The sequence below is a fragment of the Podarcis filfolensis genome (genome assembly GCF_964270895.1).
Source record: "Podarcis filfolensis genome assembly, chromosome: 1".
Taxonomy (NCBI): domain Eukaryota; kingdom Metazoa; phylum Chordata; class Lepidosauria; order Squamata; family Lacertidae; genus Podarcis; species Podarcis filfolensis.
The window spans coordinates 2455514-2475668 of NC_139604.1; the positions used below are offsets into that span (position 1 = coordinate 2455514).

The 20155-nt window shown below is 43.4% G+C and overlaps 1 protein-coding gene across 8 annotated transcripts in view; it reads right to left on the reverse strand.

Annotated features, from left to right (window-relative positions):
* Positions 1–19577, reverse strand: part of IKZF2 (IKAROS family zinc finger 2) — a 99348-nt gene extending 79771 nt beyond the window's left edge. For 3 of the 8 annotated variants that reach the window (XM_083630610.1, XM_083630608.1, XM_083630604.1), the window contains exons 1-3: positions 19312–19577; positions 16463–16511; positions 15831–15935 (exon numbers count right to left, since the gene is read on the reverse strand). In XM_083630610.1, the coding sequence (XP_083486736.1) occupies positions 15831–15935; positions 16463–16496 (139 nt within the window). In that variant the 5' untranslated portion in view covers positions 16497–16511; positions 19312–19577. The other 5 variants (XM_083630609.1, XM_083630606.1, XM_083630607.1 and 2 more) reach the window with 3 other exon arrangements.
* Between the last annotated feature and the right edge of the window lie 578 nt (positions 19578–20155).

Below are 20155 nucleotides of genomic sequence, written 5' to 3' on the forward strand. Positions count from 1 at the left end.
ACTTCTTTTATCACTGCAGAATATGTGCAAGTAATCACTCAAAATGTTAAAGATTAGCACATGATGGATCCAAACAAGTAGGTTAGTACTGACTTCCAAGAGAGAATATAGACCAGGCGGTGCTTAATTTCCAGAAAAAAAGCAATGCTGAGGCGCAAGTCACTCTGGAAACTCTTTCCGCTGATCCCCCGTGTGTGAGTCTTTCCTGTTGTTACTCAACCTTGAGAGAAATTGCCTAACTCTGAAAGTCATATCTCAGCTCTCTGTACTCGGTGGGACTTATTTCTGAGTGGACATGTTCTAGATTGTGCTGTTAGTTGACTGCACTGCTCATTTTCTCAAAGTCTCAGCATTATTCAGTAACTTTTTACTTGACTTGACTTTCTATATCTTGTGTCTCCTTACAAAATGGCAGGAAATAAAGTACCAAGAGCCCCTGGGACCCTACAAAAAGCAGAAAGACATTATTTGAACCATCAACCAATAGGCACCTTGCTATAACAGCTCATTTACAGCTGGAAATATATCACATTATCCCAGCTCTACCTACTCTGTAACACCGAGCAAGCTGTCAAAGATAGCGTTACAAAATAGTTATTGTAAGAGATCCCCTTAAGCAGTAAAATTAATTTGACCTATTTTATTACTGAATTATTGCTCCCACACAAATTCTGTTCAGTAGATATTTATCAGTGTTGACATTAGTATTCCAGTTAGGCAATCTCCACAGCAGGCAGTCTTCCTTATCAAAGGTGTACTGAGGAAATCTGATGTAAACGCCCCGACACCAGGCTAATCACAATTGGGATGAACATACTTGCCCTGCAACCCAGATACCACATGCATCATAAATTATACAACCAATACACAAAATATAAAAATGTATATTTTAAAATTGCTCAGTGCATGACTGATTATAAATTTATGTCAGCATTAAAACTTTTGCAGAAACTGACAGTCTTGATGCAGTAGTAGCAGAAGAAATGTGGGAAATGAGACGCATACAAGGAGAAAGCACTATGATTACAGAGGGCCCCATGAAGAAGTTCTGCTTTGTTCTACACCCATCCAAAGTTCTCTTTTGTGACCATCAAGCCATTCTGCAGCAACTACTTGCATATTCCTAAATATATCTTCAGTTACAAAACAAAGTTAAATCCAGATGAAAACAGACACATGACACTGAGAGAAAAATCCAGTATGTGCAGAAACATAAACATCATATGGTGCTTTAAATATATATCTATATATTTACTAGTAAGTTTGTGTCCTCCACAGGAAAGATCATATTGCTTGGGTTTTTCAGATTAAAAATTTCAAGAGAAACGAGTGACCTCATGGGCCACTTTGACATGGGGGCAGCATGCCCTCCTGCCAATCTCCTGGTGTCACGATGATATCAGGTGACCCGACTTCAAATCAAAGTTTAGGGCTTCAGCCAGTGTCCAGGAGACCAAGGGCCACCATAAGACTGCACTCCTTGCCTCCCAGAAAGACCATCATGGCGGAGGGAGCCCCCCCCCCCCGGCTCTTTCCATTGGCCAGTAATGGAGCAGCTATTCCAACCTTGCTTTTCTCTTTCTTCCCTACTGATGCTTCCTTTACACCCTGTCTCTTGGATTCTGAGCCCGTAGCCAAGGACCAGCTATCTTTTAACAACTATAGAGAAATTTCTGTACACATATTTCTATACATGTTCTGATAACATGTTATCAATTGTCCTTACTGTTTTAAAAATGTTTGTAAATTTTATTTTAGTTGTATTGTTTTACTGCTTGGGTTTTTTTGAGGCGCTGGGCTCATTTGGACAGAAAGGCAGTGCAGATATTTAATTAGTTTCACACGTGTTCATTCATACATCTGTTCCATATTGTTCCACATCAGCCTGTGGTTTTTCCATGCACAAAAAATTATGTTATTCATTTTATTTTTACAAAGTACATATTTTGTATGCATTGTTACCTAAAATACGCATTCTAGTGCTTTTGAGCAGAGAACTGAATCACAAAATTCAGAGAAGTGCAAAAACTAAAGGATAAATGTGTTCTGGTCCATGTTTCAGCCTGAAAAGTATAAACCAGGTCAATTCAACAGCAATAGCTCCAAGGATAAGATAGATCCGACCTCCAGTCCTTTCAGTGTCAATCTGATGGCACCAGAGCTCATATTCCATCCCCTGAACCCTAGAGGGACTCCTCTGCTACCAGACTCCAACAACCGGATCACAGATTCATTGGGAGATCTGGAACAGTGTAAGGAGCCTTCCCAACAGGTTGAAACCCTTTTACGAGCCAGATGCAGCACTCAGGAAGTGAAGTTTCTATCTTGATTATCTTAGCCCAGGCTATAAAGCTCTGGCAGATTCCCCAAGGTATTGCTGAGACAACTTGTATTTTTCTACGTCAGCTGCAGGACCACTAACTTGGTTCAGAGCCAGTATCATAGTCCTTATCCAAGATCCCAACCTGACCTGGCCTGCAGAGAAATATACAGTGGTACCTCGGGTTACGAACTTAATTCGTTCAGGAGGTCCGTTCTTAACCTGAAACTGTTCTTAACCTGAAGCACCACTTTAGCAAATGGGGTCTCCCGCTGCCGCCGCGCCGCCAGCATGCAATTTCTGTTCTCACCCTGAGGTAAAGTTCTTAACCTGAGGTACTACTTCCGGGTTAGCGAGTCTGTAACCCAAAGTACCACTGTACATGAAATTATGTCTCCAAGCTTATGCTTTAAAGCCAGGATGTTGCAGGGAAAACTACTAGAAGTTTGCAAAATCAAACTTGCGTCTCTAGCTTAAGTAAAACACCAGGATCGGGAGAGGGGAGGAGCACCTGGGCGTGGGAAGAATTTTGCAACAGCAAAACACGTGTCTGCTCTAAGCTTAAGGAAGATGCCAAAATGGAGAGAGGTCAGTGAAAGGGCTCCATTATGGCTGACAGCTGTGATTTAAAAAGTTAGAGACTGTTTCATTTTGGAAAAGATGACTTATTATAGGTGCCCAGCACAAAAGCTCCTGTACCTATTTGTCTGTAATTTGGCAAGAGTCATCTACTTTGCAAGGGCTAGCATGTATGCAATTTTATCCACTTCAAGCAAAGGTGTGCAAGGGGGAGTTATAGTCATTTCTTGACTTTCCAATACAGAAAGGGGGAAAACTGAGCAGATTCCAGCAAATATAATAGCTGCCCTTGTTGGAAAACCATTGCAGATGCCCATTTTAAATTTGTCAGGATTCATGCTATCAGAATGTCTGCAAATTTTATCCAGTTCTGCCCCCAAACAATAAATTAGAGACTTTTCCTTTTTAAAATAAAAAAAACCAGAATTTAAAAAGGTCCAGTACAAAAGCCCAGACCATATTTGCCAGTAATTTGGCAGGTTTTAACCACCATGATTGCAAATTTGCCAATTTCTGTTGAAAGGAAAATGGTTATAGACGTCTTTTGATTTCCCAGTAGTGAAGGCGGGGAGAGGAAATTTGGGCAGATGAGTCAAATAGAGCAACCTACGAAGCACCTTGCACTGGGGCAAGTTGTTTTACAAAGCGCTGAATCTGGATCTAAACGGAATCTTGTGGTTGGTGAACACCCCTCCTAATGACATCTTTCACAACTGCACTATAATTTTTATTTTTGCAACTATGTCTTATCATATCTCCACCCCCCACCCCAATAAATGGAAGATTGTTGCAGAGGACTGAGTATCTTTCTTAGGTAGCCCTTCGGTTGGAGGGACATTCTCAGTGTAGCACATCTACTGGAGGAACCAGACCATAAGGTTCTTCCCACTGGGAACATTCCATCCTTTCCATTTCAAACATTGCATCTGTATAGTTGTACATGCACTGTGAAAGTTAGCTGTGAATGTTAGGCATGGGCACCCAACTGGAGCACATTAACGCTTGCCGATCAGAAGATCAACATACGAATCCCCGCAACGGGGTGAGCTCCCGTTGCTCGGTCCCTGCTCCTGCCAACCTAGCAGTTCGAAAGCACATCAAAGTGCAAGTAGATAAATAGGTACCGCTCTGGCGGGAAGGTAAACGGCGTTTCTGTGCGCTGCTCTGGTTCGCCAGAAGCGGCTTAGTCATGCTGGCCACATGACCCGGAAAAACTGTCTGCGGACAAACGTCGGCTCCCTCGGCCAGTAAAGCGAGATGAATGCGCAACCCCAGAGTCATCCATGACTGGACTTAACGGTCAGGGGTCCCTTTACCCTCTACCTTTTACTATCACTTTGATACTTGTTCACCCCATTTTGTTGGCACTTTATCTTTTTTTCTTTTCATTTTTTTAATAATTTGAAGCTGAGAGCATCTCACAATATCATTCAAGCACAGTAGTACATACCCATGTTGTTGTTGTTTTAAAGTGGCAAACCCCAACTGCCACTGTATAAATGGCCTTTTGCCATTTTAATCGTTTATATGGAGGCTCTGCCTTCCCCCTTTTCCAGGGCTTTGATGGACAACTGCTCTGTAGAAGTAGATTTCTAGCCCAATTCTATTTATGTCTACTCAGAAGTCCAATATTTTGAATATTTTAAATGAGACTTAGGTTGCGATCCCAAGCATAGCATACTTACTAGGATGCAAACCCTTATTAAATGCTTATTAAACTACAGTTGTTTATTAAACTACAGTTGTGCAGTGCAATCATATGCATGTCTACTCAGAAGTAACCCTAGGAATTTCAATGAGACCTCACTTCCTGGCAGTGCTGACTCCAGAGGAAGGCAAGGTTGGACATTCAAGACAGGTCGAGGCATCACTATTTCTGCCTTGCATAGAGCATGCAGTAAGAACAGAGGCAGTCCATGGGAATTCTGTTTTCATGTTGTTCCAGGTTAGATCTCACTTAAGAATACTGTGCCTGAACTCCCCTGCCCCCCGGTGAAATCCTAGGGCCAACACCATTCCCATGAGCTGAGGAGTTTTAAGTTCATGTTTAAAGAACAGAAGTACAGTTATCCACAGAGCAAGTCATGTTTGCAGCATGGTTTAAGAGGCCTTTCCTCCTTTTTTTACATGAAGACAGGATATAGCAGGGCAGGTGGTGAGACTAACAAAAATATAGCGCTAAGAAAAAAAAACTGTGTTAATGTCTCACACCAGATGTAACTGACCTGTAGAAAACTCTATGAACTGAAAACAGAGATACTATACAGTGGTACCTCAGGTTAAGTACTTAATTCATTCCAAAGGTCCATACTTAACCTGAAATTGTTCTTAACCTGAAGTATGTAGTTTTGTCATCCATGAAAATAGTTTAATAAAAACTTTTTTTAAAAGAAGAAGAAAAACTGTTTTAATATTGTTACTAGATTTCCCACTGTAATCAGGACTGCATGCTCAATGGGAGAACCTGAAAGCATGCCCTAGTGAGAAAGAGGCAAGCACTTATTTGTGTGTGTGTACGCGCACATACTATATAATTTCACATCTATTACTAGTAAGCTGTATTTAACAAGCATTACACCCAGTAATGAAATTTGACAAACTTATGGTGTGAGGGAAGAAATAGTCTCAAACAAGTTTTACAACAATGCTGTACAATTACAGTATGCAAATTAAGTGGAATTGTGTCATATGCCAATTGAATGAGTCATGTCTGGTGTAAGGATCCTCCAAGGAAGGCAGCTGCAGATAACTGTATGTTAACTAGATGAGACGCCTTGCCCTTTAGAGACCAGTGGGGGTGGCAGGAAATGAATTTAGTAAAGCCATTTGGTAAAAATCAACAGCATGCAGGTTTCTTGCAAGCACCAAAGTCTTACAGGCTGGAAAAAGAGGGGGAAATGTTACGAGGTCTCTCTCATGCACACACATATCACAGAACACCTGAGTGCCAAAAATAAACAAGGTACTGAAATGGCACCAACCACAAGGCTGGTTGTGTGCCACATCGCCACTGGTGTGGACAGTATTTGTACATTTTTAAAGGGCAAGCCTCCAAATATTGGAGAAAATTCACTTATCGCTTAGAGTACTGACTGGGTAGAGCTAGGAGCCACCCATTGGGAAGAAGTCCAAGCTTGAGGTGGTTGATGCCTGTTTATTCACACGCTAAGACAATGAAGAGGCTACATTTCACAACAACACTGTGCCTGCAGGCGAGGAGGGCCGAATAATGCCCCCACCCTTGCTATATTTCTTTGCTTCAGGCACTCCCCCCCCCCATAGCATGGCTCACTTCTGGTCTCAGGGCAGGTGTGTGAGAAACAAACATGGCTGCCTAAGGTGCCAAAGGAAGCTGTTTAAAAAGCTGACTGAACAGCAAGCTACCTGGTATTCCTCCAGGTGATTGAAGAGGGTGTGGGAGAAACTGACAGGATGACTGTTATGCACACATGCGGGAGGAGAGGGTGTGACAGGTTGTGCTTTATTACAAAGCAATCTTCCCCAAAAAGCCATTAATGTGAATATAATAGTTCTGCCGCAGATTAACCAATGATTCAACTCCACCCTCATTGTAACCTTCAGCAAGAGAGCAGAGTGGTCTAACAACTACGTAACTGGCACGTATAGAAGTCTTCCGAGGGCTCTGTATACTTTGCATACTCGCAGGATCACCACCCAAGAATGGAACCTATTCCCTTCGGCAGGGAAGGCCCAGAGCTCAGAGGCAGAGCCTGGAAGGTGGTTTTGCATGCTAAAAGCCCACACTCCAGTTGAAGGATCTCAGGTGCCACAGCTGGGAAGGACTGAGACCCTGGAGATCTGCTACCAGTTGCTACTGCACTGTTTTGGACCATGGCCTAGCTCAGTTTAAATAAATGTTAAATTTCAGCATTTTTCTTTTTTAAAAAAAGGAAAGGGAGCCCCAAACCTTTATTCTTTGTTTCTGCAGGAGAATTGCCAGAAAGCATGTAAGGATTATCTCATGAAAGTTGGTAGCCAATGGCCAGATTACAGCAACCACACAGAAGCTTCTCCAAAACGCTCCATGTGCCGGCTGACTCCAAGAGGCAAGCAGTTCCAGCACAGGGACTCACAATGCAAAATAAGGTCATTTTTGCCATACTCCTGCAAAACACCCACGAACAAGTAGCATAAAGGAAATCAACAGTGGAGAGCCACTGCGTGTCTTTTGCCTTATGGAGAAAGCCACCAGACACAGCAATGTAGCATCTGTAAAACAACCTGCTGGCTCTCAGAAGTTAGAAAGTAGATAGATGGTGGTCCAGAATGGCACTTTAATTCACAGTTCTTCATCCTCCCCCCGCCCTACCAAGTATTTCCTCTTCTCTGTTTTCAAAATCCTGCACTGGAAACTTCAAACTGCAGTTAAATTGCAATGATTTTCCCCCTGGATCAGCATTATTCTGAGTTTCAACCATTTAGAGTGGAGGCACCACTACAGTTCTGCCAGAGGTGTTGCCTGATGGGAGGAAAGACCTGAATGGTTCTCAGTTATTGCAAGTGCCTTTCCCCTTTGGACGTGAAGGCTACCTGCAGAGCCGGAGTCAGGGCCCTGTGTACTCTGCAGGTGTGGGTGAGTGAAACTATGGTTTAGCATGAATGAGCAAGCACACTGGCATCAGGAGCAAAAATCACAGCCGCTTCCTTCTACCAAAGCTCCAGCTACCAGGAGCAAAGCTATGATTTGGCTCAGGCTTACATGTGAATGAAGCGTGGCAGTGGGCAGTTGCACTGTGCTATCGTTTCTGTTTCCCCATTAAAGAATGTCGCTGGAATGATGCTACAGTCTGACATTGTGTCACTGATAGAAGCACAAGGAAAATGGCAAGTCTGCCGGGCTGTGGGTTGCAGTTTTGCTGCTTCAAGGGGTGACATAGCTTCTAGATTTGAAGAACCAAATTTTAAAACCACTGCCACCACATAGACTTAAGCTACATCTTCCCCCACCCACCCTCCAACGGTTTTGGGGGTTTTCAGTCTTCCGTCCTCCAACCCCCACTCCTTTGCTTTCCTTGCCATTTTTTTTCCCAGAAATCAGAACTGAACACTTCAGCTCAGTTCTAGAAAAAACATATGTATATATACATATACAGATTTTGTCCAAATTGATCAGAACAACCTTGCAAAATACTTATTCCATTATAGATATTTTATAGTTCATACAAAATCTAACAGTACCCTGGCATTTTAATCTTTCAATCAACATTATCCAATATGTTTTGCAATAAAATAGAGGATTCATAGTACACATGCAAACATAGCTTATAACTAATTAAAGTTTGCAAACAGACATTTACAACCAATTAAAGTTGTCAATATTAAACAAAGTGACAAATAAAATAGGAAAGATGGGCAATAGATTGGAAAAAATGGATCATGGCTGTTAAGACCCACAGTACGCGCCAAATAAAAATAGCTTTGTTATATTATTGTGCAGTTAACTAATGGCCGGGAAAGGATTTAGATATTTAATTATTTTTCCAAAGTTGGAATGGATGAAGTCTTTTTAAAGCCAACATGTTCCAAAAAGGCAGATGAAAACAGATGAAATGGCCTTAGTTGAGGCCACTGAAGCAGAGAGCTTGTGTCTGGACTGTACCACTTTAGATGACAGGTGGAAGCTCACATGACTACACTCTCTTCCATTCCAAAACATTCCCTGCACATGGGGAAATAGTATGTTAAGGGGCACTAAGTTTCCTATGCACTGGGGATTTTGATGTGGAGGACCATTCAGTCATGTGACTCTCCACCTGCAGTTTGAAGTGGTACAGCCCAGATCCAGGCTCAGCACCTCAATGAGAACTAGGCCAAGGCACCAAGAGGGGAACTGGGACACCTGATAACTGCTACAGCAAAGCAAAGAGCATCAACTGACCCAAAATCACCAAGACAAGTCACAAGCTACTCTAGTCACAAACTAATCTGACCTGGGAAAACATTCTTTCCCATAATAAAATACAGTCCTCATTTACAATGTGAGGGAGGGTGAACAATCTTCTCTAAGCTTAAGAAACATTGCTCCAAACCTCCTACTGTCCACTCTCAACAGCAGTGTTAGAAACCCAGATATATGAGCTAGGCACCAAATGGCTCCTTAAACCAAGGTTGCAGTTGCCAAAATGGAATGAAGCCACTGCAACGCAGTGCCTCTGACATCCATGCCACAGAGTCCGTCCAAAAGGAGACCATGGTACTGAGAGCCACAGAGCGACTGAGCAGAAGTAACAGGGTCACACTCACCCGTCTCTCTCAGGTCATCCATCAAGGCGCCCATGGATAATTCAGTTCCAAAACCTGATCGGAACACAGACTGTAGTGGATCAGTCTCATTCAGGAATACCTGCCATTGTGTCACAACCCTCCTCTCCACCATCCTGCCAGCTTAGTTGCTTCCAAGGGTGCCGTTCCAGACATGTACATCTATCTGTGGATTTGCGTGTAAAGTACCATATTGGATACCACAGAGATAACATCACTGCTACCTGGTGAGAGTGAACTAAGATATAGTCTGTCAAAAATAAACTTTATGTGTCTTTAAAAAAATTATCAGTAAAAAAATTATTTTAAGTATTTTGACAACATCTGTGATTTCTTTCTGAGGAAAATAGGACAAGTGACTGTATACTTGTGTATTTCTCTCTTTGGAAGCTGAAAGAGCATAAGCTTGCTGCATACACTAAGCACACAGAATATAAACAAAAGCATCAAAAATCACCCCAAATAAAAAATAGCTTATTGGTGCAACTGGGGGCGGGGAGTGGGGTGGGGTGGGCACAGGACACAAGCATCACACAAACAGTGCCCTCCTGTTACACCAGCATTGCACAGCAGCTCAGTCAATGTGGTGAATCTTCTACAGTGCACCACTGGCAGTCTTAATGGATGCATGAATGGCAGAAAGCGAGGGACTGCTACCATTCAGAGTTTTAATAATGCCTACTCCCTTTACTTGGAGTGTGTTACAGCCTTACACCCACTTCCTGAAGTTACTTAAAAGGCAGTCTCCTAGTGGCTACTTTCTGGGCACAAATTCTTAAGGGAATTGGAATCAGCATTCACTGGTCCTAGACCCCAAATTGTTTCTTCTCACAATTTTATCAGGAATTAACACCAACCTCCCTCTGCAAAATTACCTTTGGGATTTTTCCTTTTAGTTGCAACTAGACTGACAGTAACACAGGGATAGAAGCATGTTTCTGTTGTTACCATGAACAGCTGGGAAGCTTTGTTCCTAGTCGCTTCTGAAAAATTGACCCATCATCTTAAGGTTCTGAAGTGGACTGCTAAACTAATGGAATTTGCTGCCACTTAAAGGCTATGGACAAGCAACATATGAAGCCACTTATACCTGTGAAGTATGACTTCATTTGGCAACCAGTGACATATGACTTTGGTTGTCTGGTTGGCCCAAATCATGCCCTGCTACACCCGACCCGGATTAACAAGACAACGTCCCTCCGTTTCATTCATTGCCTTACGACTCCCTCGCTGCTTTATTCTCACCATTCCAGTGACTGGTGTTTTCCCCCCCTTAAGTACATTCAGAGTTATTGTATTGCAACTTACTACTTCCGTTGTCCTTTCTACATCTTAATAATAAAAGTTTAAAAAGGCAGCCTAGAATTCTCTTAAATAGATAAATCACATGGGTGAGCAACAGTCTCACCAGCCCTTCACCTTGGGTACAGGGCAAAAGGCATACTTTTGGGATAGCAGTATGGGTCTAGGGCACGCATAGGCAAACTCGGCCCTCCAGATGTTTTGAGCCTACAATTCTCATCATTCCTGTCCTGCTAGGGATGATGGGAGTTGTAGTCCCAAAACATCTGGAGGGCCGAGTTTGCCTATGCCTGGTCTAGGGCAAGGAGAGCTCAGTTACAGAGGCAGGCTAGGCAGCTGCCTAGGACACCTGCCATACAAACAGGAGAGTGCCAAATCTTCATGTTTGAGCATGGCTGGTTCCCCTCAGAAGCAGGGAATGTGCCCCAAAACCCTTTTGGAAGATCACAGTGGCCCCCACTGCCAAGAGGGCTTGAAGCTGGATAAAAGTGCCTATTCACTAAATTTGTTTCTCAGCACTCACTTATAAAACTTTCAAGATGGTATTCAAATTGATCATCCACCAAAGAATACACAGTATTTTTCTCTTTCTCTCTCGGAGTCACATATTGCACAGTATATATAATATTGTTAGTTAGCAGACACAATCTCATGTTGCAAATATCACTGCTCTCTTAGCTTCATCTATAATCTATGTATGCTATATGTAATTATAGATGTGGTAATGAAAAGATGAAACTGACATCTACGCAACATGTGCCAAAAATATTTGACCTGCAACCTTTTGGAAGCAAACCTGAAATCATTAGTAGTTTAGCCAAGTCTTACTCACCTGAAATTGCCACAGGCTAATAAATATGAAGGGAAAAAACCCTCTCTCCCAAGCATGTAATTTTACTAGAGTTGGGTGAGAGTGGCTTGTTTCGAAAGCAGTTGTTTCTCTCTCCTGTCTGGTACACACACTGTTTACGGTACACAAAAAAGCCAAGAAAATTGCCTGTTATGGGCTTCTTCCTTGTTTCAACTGGATACAAATACAGCCAGACTGAGGCAAGGGGTGTAGTCCTAAATTGATCTGTTCAGGAAAGCCACAGTGGAAAAGCTTCTATTATTCTTTGGAGGAACAAGTCCCAGAAGAGTAACAGAATCAATACTGTTGATTTGGGGGTGGGGGTGGGCATTAGATAAGGAAAAACAGCGCTATATAGCATTTAATCTTCTATTAAAGTTAAAAAGTTAAGCTCTCAGTCCCACACACATTAGTGCGGGACCCCAAGTAGGGCTCCCAGACTCTGAACTTTCATTTTTTCCCCAAAGGAAGTCTCCAGCCCTCCTGGAAAGAAAGTCATGAAGCAAAATGTGCAGGAACCTTCCTAAGTGATTTCTGTGAAATGAGCAAGCCAGGCTGCTCCCAGGGTGATGGATGAGTGATTTGTTTGGACACCAGCCAATAGGAATCTCTGGATTCCTAAAGAGTTGCTGTATTCCCCTCTCCTTGATGCACTTATTTTCTAGGCAGAAATTCAGAAGGTTAGAACTTTTCTCATATGGAAATATGATCATGAGCAAAGCTTCATCATGACTGTTATGCCAACACCCCCACCATGGCAGCCATTTTGTGACTGGTGCCCCCAGAACTCTCTCAAAATTCAAATCCACCCCAACCGTTCAATCCAAAATGTTTGGCAATTCTTGTATTAATGCAACATACCAGCATGAGACAGCCTTTCAGCACAGGACTAAGTTGCCAACACAGGTCAGAAATGCAACAAGCACAAAGAAGTTTCTGTTGCCTTCAAGTGCATGAAATGCTGCATAGGAAACAGCCCAAATCCATAAGCCCATCCATACCAGGTGAGCCTAATGATCCAAATATGAATGTCTGAGAAAGTTTTAACCCCACCACTATTGCCTGTTGCCTAGGTCCAGATTCCAGAAACTAGGGCTGGGCAAATATACATATATAGAATCCAAAACCAGTTTGAAGTCCATATCATGATCTCAGTTTCATAATTTTTGGCCTGATGATGATGATGATGGTGGTGGTGTGTGTGTGTGTGTGTGTGTGTGTGTGTGCTATGCAAAAATCTTGATGCAAGAAAAACTGTGAAGGCAGCCAGTGCCTCCACATAGCTCCATCCTTATTTCAGACATTGTGATAAATCAATATATTGTGATGTTTAGCTGGATATATATCTCAATGTTGAAAACCACATATCGTCCAGTCCTGCCAGCGACACAATGTATCAGAATGTATCATTGTATCAATGTATCATGCATCAAAATGCACTCAGCAAGCTTCCAGCGTCTTCTAGTGTCTTGATAGTTTTACATGTCAATATATTTTGTTTTAAACATATTTTGGGAGAAAGTAGGATAGAATTTCAAACAATTCATTTCTAAATACGAAGTTGAGAAAACAAAAATAGCAGCAGCAAAGAAGCCAGTTGAAGGACTCGCTGGAGGTTTCTGTGGAGACCTTGCTTCAGATGGAACAGATTTTTAGGGATCTGACAGGCATACGCAAGCCCTGCCACCTAGCTGGTTTTAACATAGATTCACAGAATTGTAGAGTTGGAAGGGGCTCTGAGGATCATCTAGTCCAACCCCCTGCAATGCAGGAATCTGCAGCTGTCCCACACGGGGATCGAACTGCAACCTTGGTGTTATCAGCACCACACTCTCACCAGCTGAGCTATCCAGGGCATCTTCTCCAAAGAAAATGCAGAAGATCTTTTGAAATAACAATGGGAGAAAGAAAGTACCTACAGTAAACCCTGCAGAGAACCCCAGTCACAACTTGGATGCAATTACATTTCTACTGAACAGGAATAGAGCACGTGTCCTGCAGGTGTGAGGTCCCAGTTCAATTCCCAACACCCTCCAGGTAACAGGGCTGGAAAACCCCCTGGCCAGAGGATGTGGAGAGCTGTTGCCAGAAGACAAGACTGATCTAGATGGATCAACAATCTCACAATAAGGAAGCTCTTCTGTTCATAGGTCCTACCAAAAAAAAGTAACAAAGTCCATAGGTTCAAACATTAATTTTTTTTTGCAAAATATACAGGAACTGTTCTGTCACCACTGCTTAAAAACTTGACTCAAAATGTATTTCAATGTACCAAGCACCTCAGCTAAAGATTTTTCATAAAATAAATGACAGGAGATTTAATTAAAACCACATAGGAAGCCCTGGCCACACATTTTGGAGCTATCCATTCCCACAGAGAAGGACTGGTGTACTGTGCACGTGTGCACATAGACACACACCAATACACACTCACACACACAAATATGCTTCTTTCATCAGAACACCAATCCATGGACACAAATTGCTGTTGATAAACCTGAAGAAGTTACAAATGCTCAGAGCTTTAGAAACTGGTGGCCCTTTCTATCTCCTGATCACAGGAGGCAACAACTCAGGTATGCTCCACTTCAATGGCCCCTCCTGAACTCCATCCATCCCTGGCATTTCCCCTGCCGCATAAACTGAGCCCCTGGTGCCAATGGTAGTGAAAATGCAGACGTGGGAATTCAGAAGATCTGTGGTGCTGCTGTGCACACAGCACCCTCTGCATGTTCCACACTGTCAACGGGATCCCTGGTGCAGGTGGCTGGGGCACCTAAGATCAGTGGAAGATTCTAGTGAAGGTCTCAGAATAAACTGCTTTGAGGTTCAAACCCCAAGTCCTCTGTATTCAGGCAAAAGCCCTGGTGCTTGGCAACAGAATTGGGTCTGTATTCACAGGCCAAGTCAGAGGCACAAAGACCTATCACCCACCCCCGCCATCCACCATCCTGGAACAGCCATCTATTTTAAATCTAGACAAAATTATGCATTGTACTTGCTGGTTTGGGTTAACAGGGTAGCACAGGGTAACAGCTGAATTTAGATGATAACATTCTATGAAAGAGCAACTGCCCGATTTCAATATGTTCATTTTCACCCAACAATTAAAAGTGTATTCTTCTCTTCTGCATGCCTACTCAGAAGCTAGTCTCACTGAGTTCAGTGAAGCTTACTCCCAAGTAAGTGTTCACTGAACTGCAGCCTAATTTGGGCAAGCATTCCTGTTGACATAATATAACAGGAGTTTTCTTTCTCATCACTGATAAAAAAAGAAAGAAAAAAATGAAGGAAGTGAGCAGTAAAGTTTCATAGCTCAATAAAATGCATATCTGAACTCCAATTCCACAGGTTTGGAAATGTCTAAATGTCTGAATTATGAGAAGCCAGCATATAAAGTTCAGTTCAGAGTACTAGCAATCGTATACTTTTGCAACGTATATATAATAATTGGATATTTCATAGTAACTCTCAATTTAAAAGGCTCATAAAACCTGTGTTTTACTCATAACCTCCCAGAGGACAGGAGAAAAGCCTGAGTGTAACACCTTCCTCTCAGCCAGGGGTGATATGAAGATCATACTTTATTATTGCAACAAGTTCATTCTTAAAGCTTCACCTTCCTAGCAGAGCATTATTTGCAAAAAATAAAAATCCACTTTGCAGGAATCCCCAAGCAAATGCACAGTAAGAGTGGGCAGATGGAAAACAAAGTTGTAAATTCAAGTTTCTCAGTTTTAGAGGTCCATTAAGACATTCCAATCAACATCAAAAGCAACCCACAATCCTTAAAAAAATAAAATCATCTCATGCAATTACATCCAGTGGATATTTAATACTCTAAAGGTATGGAGTGTTCGCAAACTTAAAGCAGTCTTGAAACACATTATTTCCCTCAAAGAATTATGGGCACTGCTGTTTACCCCTCAGAGAATTACAATTCCCAGCAGCTCTTACTAAACTACAGCGCCCAGAATTCTTTGAGGGCAGAGGGAAATGTGCTTCCAATGTGCTTTAAAGGCATAGTGTGTATGAAGCAAGAGTCTAAGTTAAAAAGTTTAAAGTGGTTTAACAATTAGAAAGCTATTACAAATAATACCAATTCAGAGGCAGTGAGAGGAAGACAGAACAGCCACAGAGAATAGGGTTGGGGGTTTGTCAAGCCTTCAGTCATTCAGCTCACTGAATATAGCTTTAGAATATTCTTGGCTCTTTGTCTTCATTTTGCCTTTGCTTTGGAATCATGCCTAAATACTGTTTCGATCACAAAAGAAACTAGCAAAGCCTCGGTTTTTCCTACCTGGTTCAGAAAAGTACTAGCTCCCCCCCCCCGCCCCCCGGGATAACTGAGACTGGCAATCAAGCTCAGATTTAGACAAGACATTAGCATGAACTACAACAAATCTGTCCTGTCCTCTCTTCTTGCATTTGCAAACTACATAGATCGAACAAGATTGATAAACCTGCTAGGCAAAAGCTGTATGAAAGGTGACTTACTGCTTGTCATGTGACTTGGTGAGGTATGCTGCCCATTGGGTGTGCTTGAGGTGAGGTCAATTGCCATATTGGAGTGATCCCTTTCGGGCGAAAGTTCATTGTCACCTATTCCATAGAAGAAAACCTTCTATCAGTTTCACAGAGGAAAATTGACATTTGTGTTCAAGTAAGAACATGTGCTTGCGAAAGGGAGGGGAGATTATATTTGAAAACTCAGTTCCCAGCCTGATTAGATTCTTCCACAGCTTAGGCAGGGTCATTTTCTGCGGCAAAATATATTAGCTGCTGCTCTGGGACAGATATCACTCTGTACGCACACCCCTTTTCATGTCATACTCAGTTACTTGACTTTGCATAGTACGTATAATTTTAAAAGCAGAATATGTCATCCCACAGGGAAGCATTAAAAACATATGGAGTACACACATGAAAAAGTTACAGTCCACCCTGTTTCCCTTCAATGCACAGATCCAAAGCATATATGCAGTTACACTGAAGTGCCCAATAGCGTATTTAGTATTAAGAGTGACCCAGCCCATGCTGCCTTAAAATAATGAATTCAATAAGAAGACAAAGAACATTGTGGCCCCTAAGTGGCAAAAGGCACGAAAGAAAATAAAAGCAATACTTACATGGCATGTATCCATCAGTAGCCTCTGCTTCCATAGTCAAAGTGCAGTGCTGCAAGGCAAAAAGTACACTGTCAAAGTTGCCCTCGCTCTGTCAGTTATTAAACATCTGGGCTCCTAAGCCATTTGCCCATTTTCTCTTGCTGCTGCTGTTATCAATTTAATCAGTGTATGAGCAGCACAAGTGTCTCTGCCTAGGATCTTCCTGCAGGCATCCAAGTGTTGAGGCAGGTAGAAAACTTTAAATGCCAGAAACAACCCTGTGCAGAAGAAAGAAAGTGGGAGGGAAACAGACACACACCTGAATCACCGTTTCCCTGTTTCTAAAGAAGTCCTGTTTGTGTCGGGTGTATTTCAACGAAGATGCCAATGCTTTATCAGTAAACAGCCTCCTATTCTTCAGTCCACAGTGTACTTGCTAGTAAGTCTGACTGAACTCAGGGGGCTTAACTGCCAAGTGAGAACTTTGGGATACTGAGCTGAACGTCTTGTGGGATGCCGGCACCGCAAGGTTTCCTGCACCGCAGTTGTTCCGTGGTGTCCTCGGCTTCAGAACAAGTAGGTGAGTCCATACTTTTTAAAAGCAGAGTTGCAGCAACTATTTCACCCAGGGTCCAGTTCATTCTAACTTATCTATTCTAGCCAACCCTGGAGCCCCTTCCAAAATACTTTCGGACCACATGCTCTATACTGTAGTAATCTCAAAAAGTTTCTTGAAGCACTTTACTAGCAGAGAACAAGCTATTACTTTCCAGAAACCTAAGTCACTGTATTAGATGACTCCCACTAGCTCAAGACTTGATTAAAAATAAAATGAAATGAAAAGGTTGGTCATCATCACCATATCATTTTAAGAGGAAACTTTAAAATGAAGGGTGTGTGTGGAAATAATGGCAAAAGAAGAGTTTCAATTTTTCCTCTCAGTCCCCAGCTCCCTTTTGCCTTTAGTTTCAAAACTCTTGCTACACCAAGCAGTTAAATTATTCACAATGAGCCATTTCTGTATTGATCGCCAAGTATATTTAGACCCAGCTCCTGGAATTTCTCCATTACTTACTGGAAAACAGGCAGCTTCATTTCTTGTCTCCTAAACCACTTCCCTTCACCTCATCCCCCTCTTTTTTTTAAATAAATAAATAAGATATACACTTTTCTCTGCCTTCTTCCCCCACTCTGCAAACTGCAGATCAAATTCCTAAGACACTCAGTATACATAACGCTTACATTTCAACAGGCGAAGCTGCCATCCAACTGATGCTTGCCTACATGGCTTTAATAATAATGATAATAATAAACATAACACACCAGCTCTAAATGCTTGAACAGAAGAGCCGTGCCCTCCTGCCTCTTCAAAATTACCTTATCTTCCCTTTCCTGCAGGTAACACACCTGGTAACAAGGGGGGGGGGGGGAGTTGTCTGAAAACAACAAGCTTTTGGTGGGGTGGTGAGATACTATCCCAGGCAATGAGATGGGAAGAAAGGAAAGGAAATATACAGGGTGGGGTGGGGGAGAAGAGAGAGAAAAAGTTCTATGATTAAAATAAAAGTTTGTTCACCATTTCTGGCTTCTGGTGGCAGCTTCTAACCCCTCCTCCCTGCCAAGAGCGAAGAGACAGAGGGGATTATGGTGCACTGGAGGTATAGGCAAGATGGGGAAGCGTTTCGAAATAATCCAGCCCCTTCTCCTCCTCCTCTTCTTCTTCCCCCTCCCTCTCGCCTCCCCGCCTCCAGAGTTCAAGGGAAGAGGAAGAAAACTTACAGGTAGGTCACATTCAGAGCAAATGGATCGGTGGGGAAACAAAGCAGGAGAAAGGAGAAAGGAGCGTCTCTCTCTCTCCCTCTCCGTCCTCCCCACCCACCTTTTTTCCTCCCCCTTCCCCAGGATGGTCTTGTTGGAATGGCACGTACTTTCAGGAAAGATGAAGAACAAAAAGGAGAGAGAGAGAGGTCAGCCAAAGCGACAAGCAATGCGATTAACTAGACGAGAGAAAACTTGATCCACCGGTTCCTTAAGAATCGGGGGGGGGGGATCTTGGAGGAAAAGAAAGGGGGTGCTTGGAAGGCGTGGATCAGGGAGTTTTAAAAGGGAAAGGGAACCAAGCAGCAAGAAACCAAGGCCAGCTTCACAAGAACTGTTTTTTGGCCCTGGGCGAAATAAAGAGATCTTAATTTCATCTTTCTCTCTCTCTGTGCTCCTTCCCGAGTCCATAGCAGAACCTGTCAAAGTAATTTAAGCCCTGCGTTTTCAAATGCAATGTGTGCCATGCCATAAAAACCCTGCGTTTGCGTTCAGAGAAATCTTTAATCGTGGGTTTCCTTGCATGCATCTTGCATGGGAGACAGTTGCAAACGGTGACAAGCCCCTGTCAGTTTCAAAGAATGAGGGCGGGGGGGGGGCAGGACTGACTAATCAATTGAGCACCCAAGAAAGCAGATTCCTTGCTTTTTAAAAAAAAAAAACAACCCTGACTTATGCTTTAATAGATATTGCCTTTTTGGTCTCTTGAATCGCTCGATCTACGCTGAAGAAGAATGTTTTGAAAAATCATCATCATACAGTCCTCTTCGCCTTCCTGCACCATTATAAATATTTGCGGGGGGGGGGAGCGGGTAAAAACAGCAACAAGTCATTTGACTCCCGGGGCTCCGGAGATGCTCCATTATTACGCGTTGCTCTGACAGACCTTCCTCCCCTTTCCGGCCCGCTCCCCCTCGCCTTTGCCAAACACAGACACACACAAACACACACAAGATGCACAGAAGACAGAGGTCGCGTTTTGCACACAGATTTTGCAGAGCTGCTCTTGCCCCCCCCTCCAACCAAAATAAGCACCCCCAGCAAAGGTTTACCTCAGCAGCAGAGCATGTTGCAAATCAGTTCCATCACCCTTGTTTGTTTGTTTTGTTAATGAGCTTCTTTAAGCCCCCCTCCCTCCCTCCTTTTCTTTTCTCCTCTCCTCCTGCGCGTAACGCTCGTATGTTTGCGCGCCGCAGTTGGTTATGGAAACTAAGGCAGTGGATCTGTAGCTAAGGGTAATCCTGCATGGTGTTTTTTTTTTACTTCCTCCATCTTCAGAGAGCAGGGTTAGCCTGGGACAGCTGGTCAAACCCCGAGAAACCGATCCCGGGAGCTCAGGCGCGCACAGGCGCACACATCCTCCCGGCGCACATCTCTGGCCAGGCGCCGGCGAGGGAGGAGGCGGCGGCGGGGAGCGGGAGCGCGAGGTCTGGCGGGCGCGTCGCCGGGCGCTCCGCGGAGCCGCTCAGCAGACTCGGCAATCGATTGCAGGACAAGGGCTCAGCTGCCGCGCGCGCCGCCCGCGCCTGGGCCAGGCTGCTCCTCCGGCGCAGATCACGGAGCCTCCTCGGCCGGAGCGCCGGGAAGAGGGCGGCCTCCGTCTCTCTCGCTTCTTCCCCACCTCCCTCCAGGAGGAAAGCAAGAGCAGCCCGGCGAAGGGATAAAAGTTGGGGGGTGTTTTGCTTCCTTCCTGCTAAGCGCAGGGCTACGGAGACAGGTGCCTCCTATTTTTGAGCAAGGTTCCCCCCCCTCCAGCTGATTCTAGGCAGTAAACAAAGAAAGAAACAAGCAAATTGCGTGCATATTTGTTGGTTGTGTGTGTGCTGCATGGAAAACCCAGCATCTCATGATGGGGGGTATTTTATTTTTTTATTTTATGCATTTATATCCCACCTT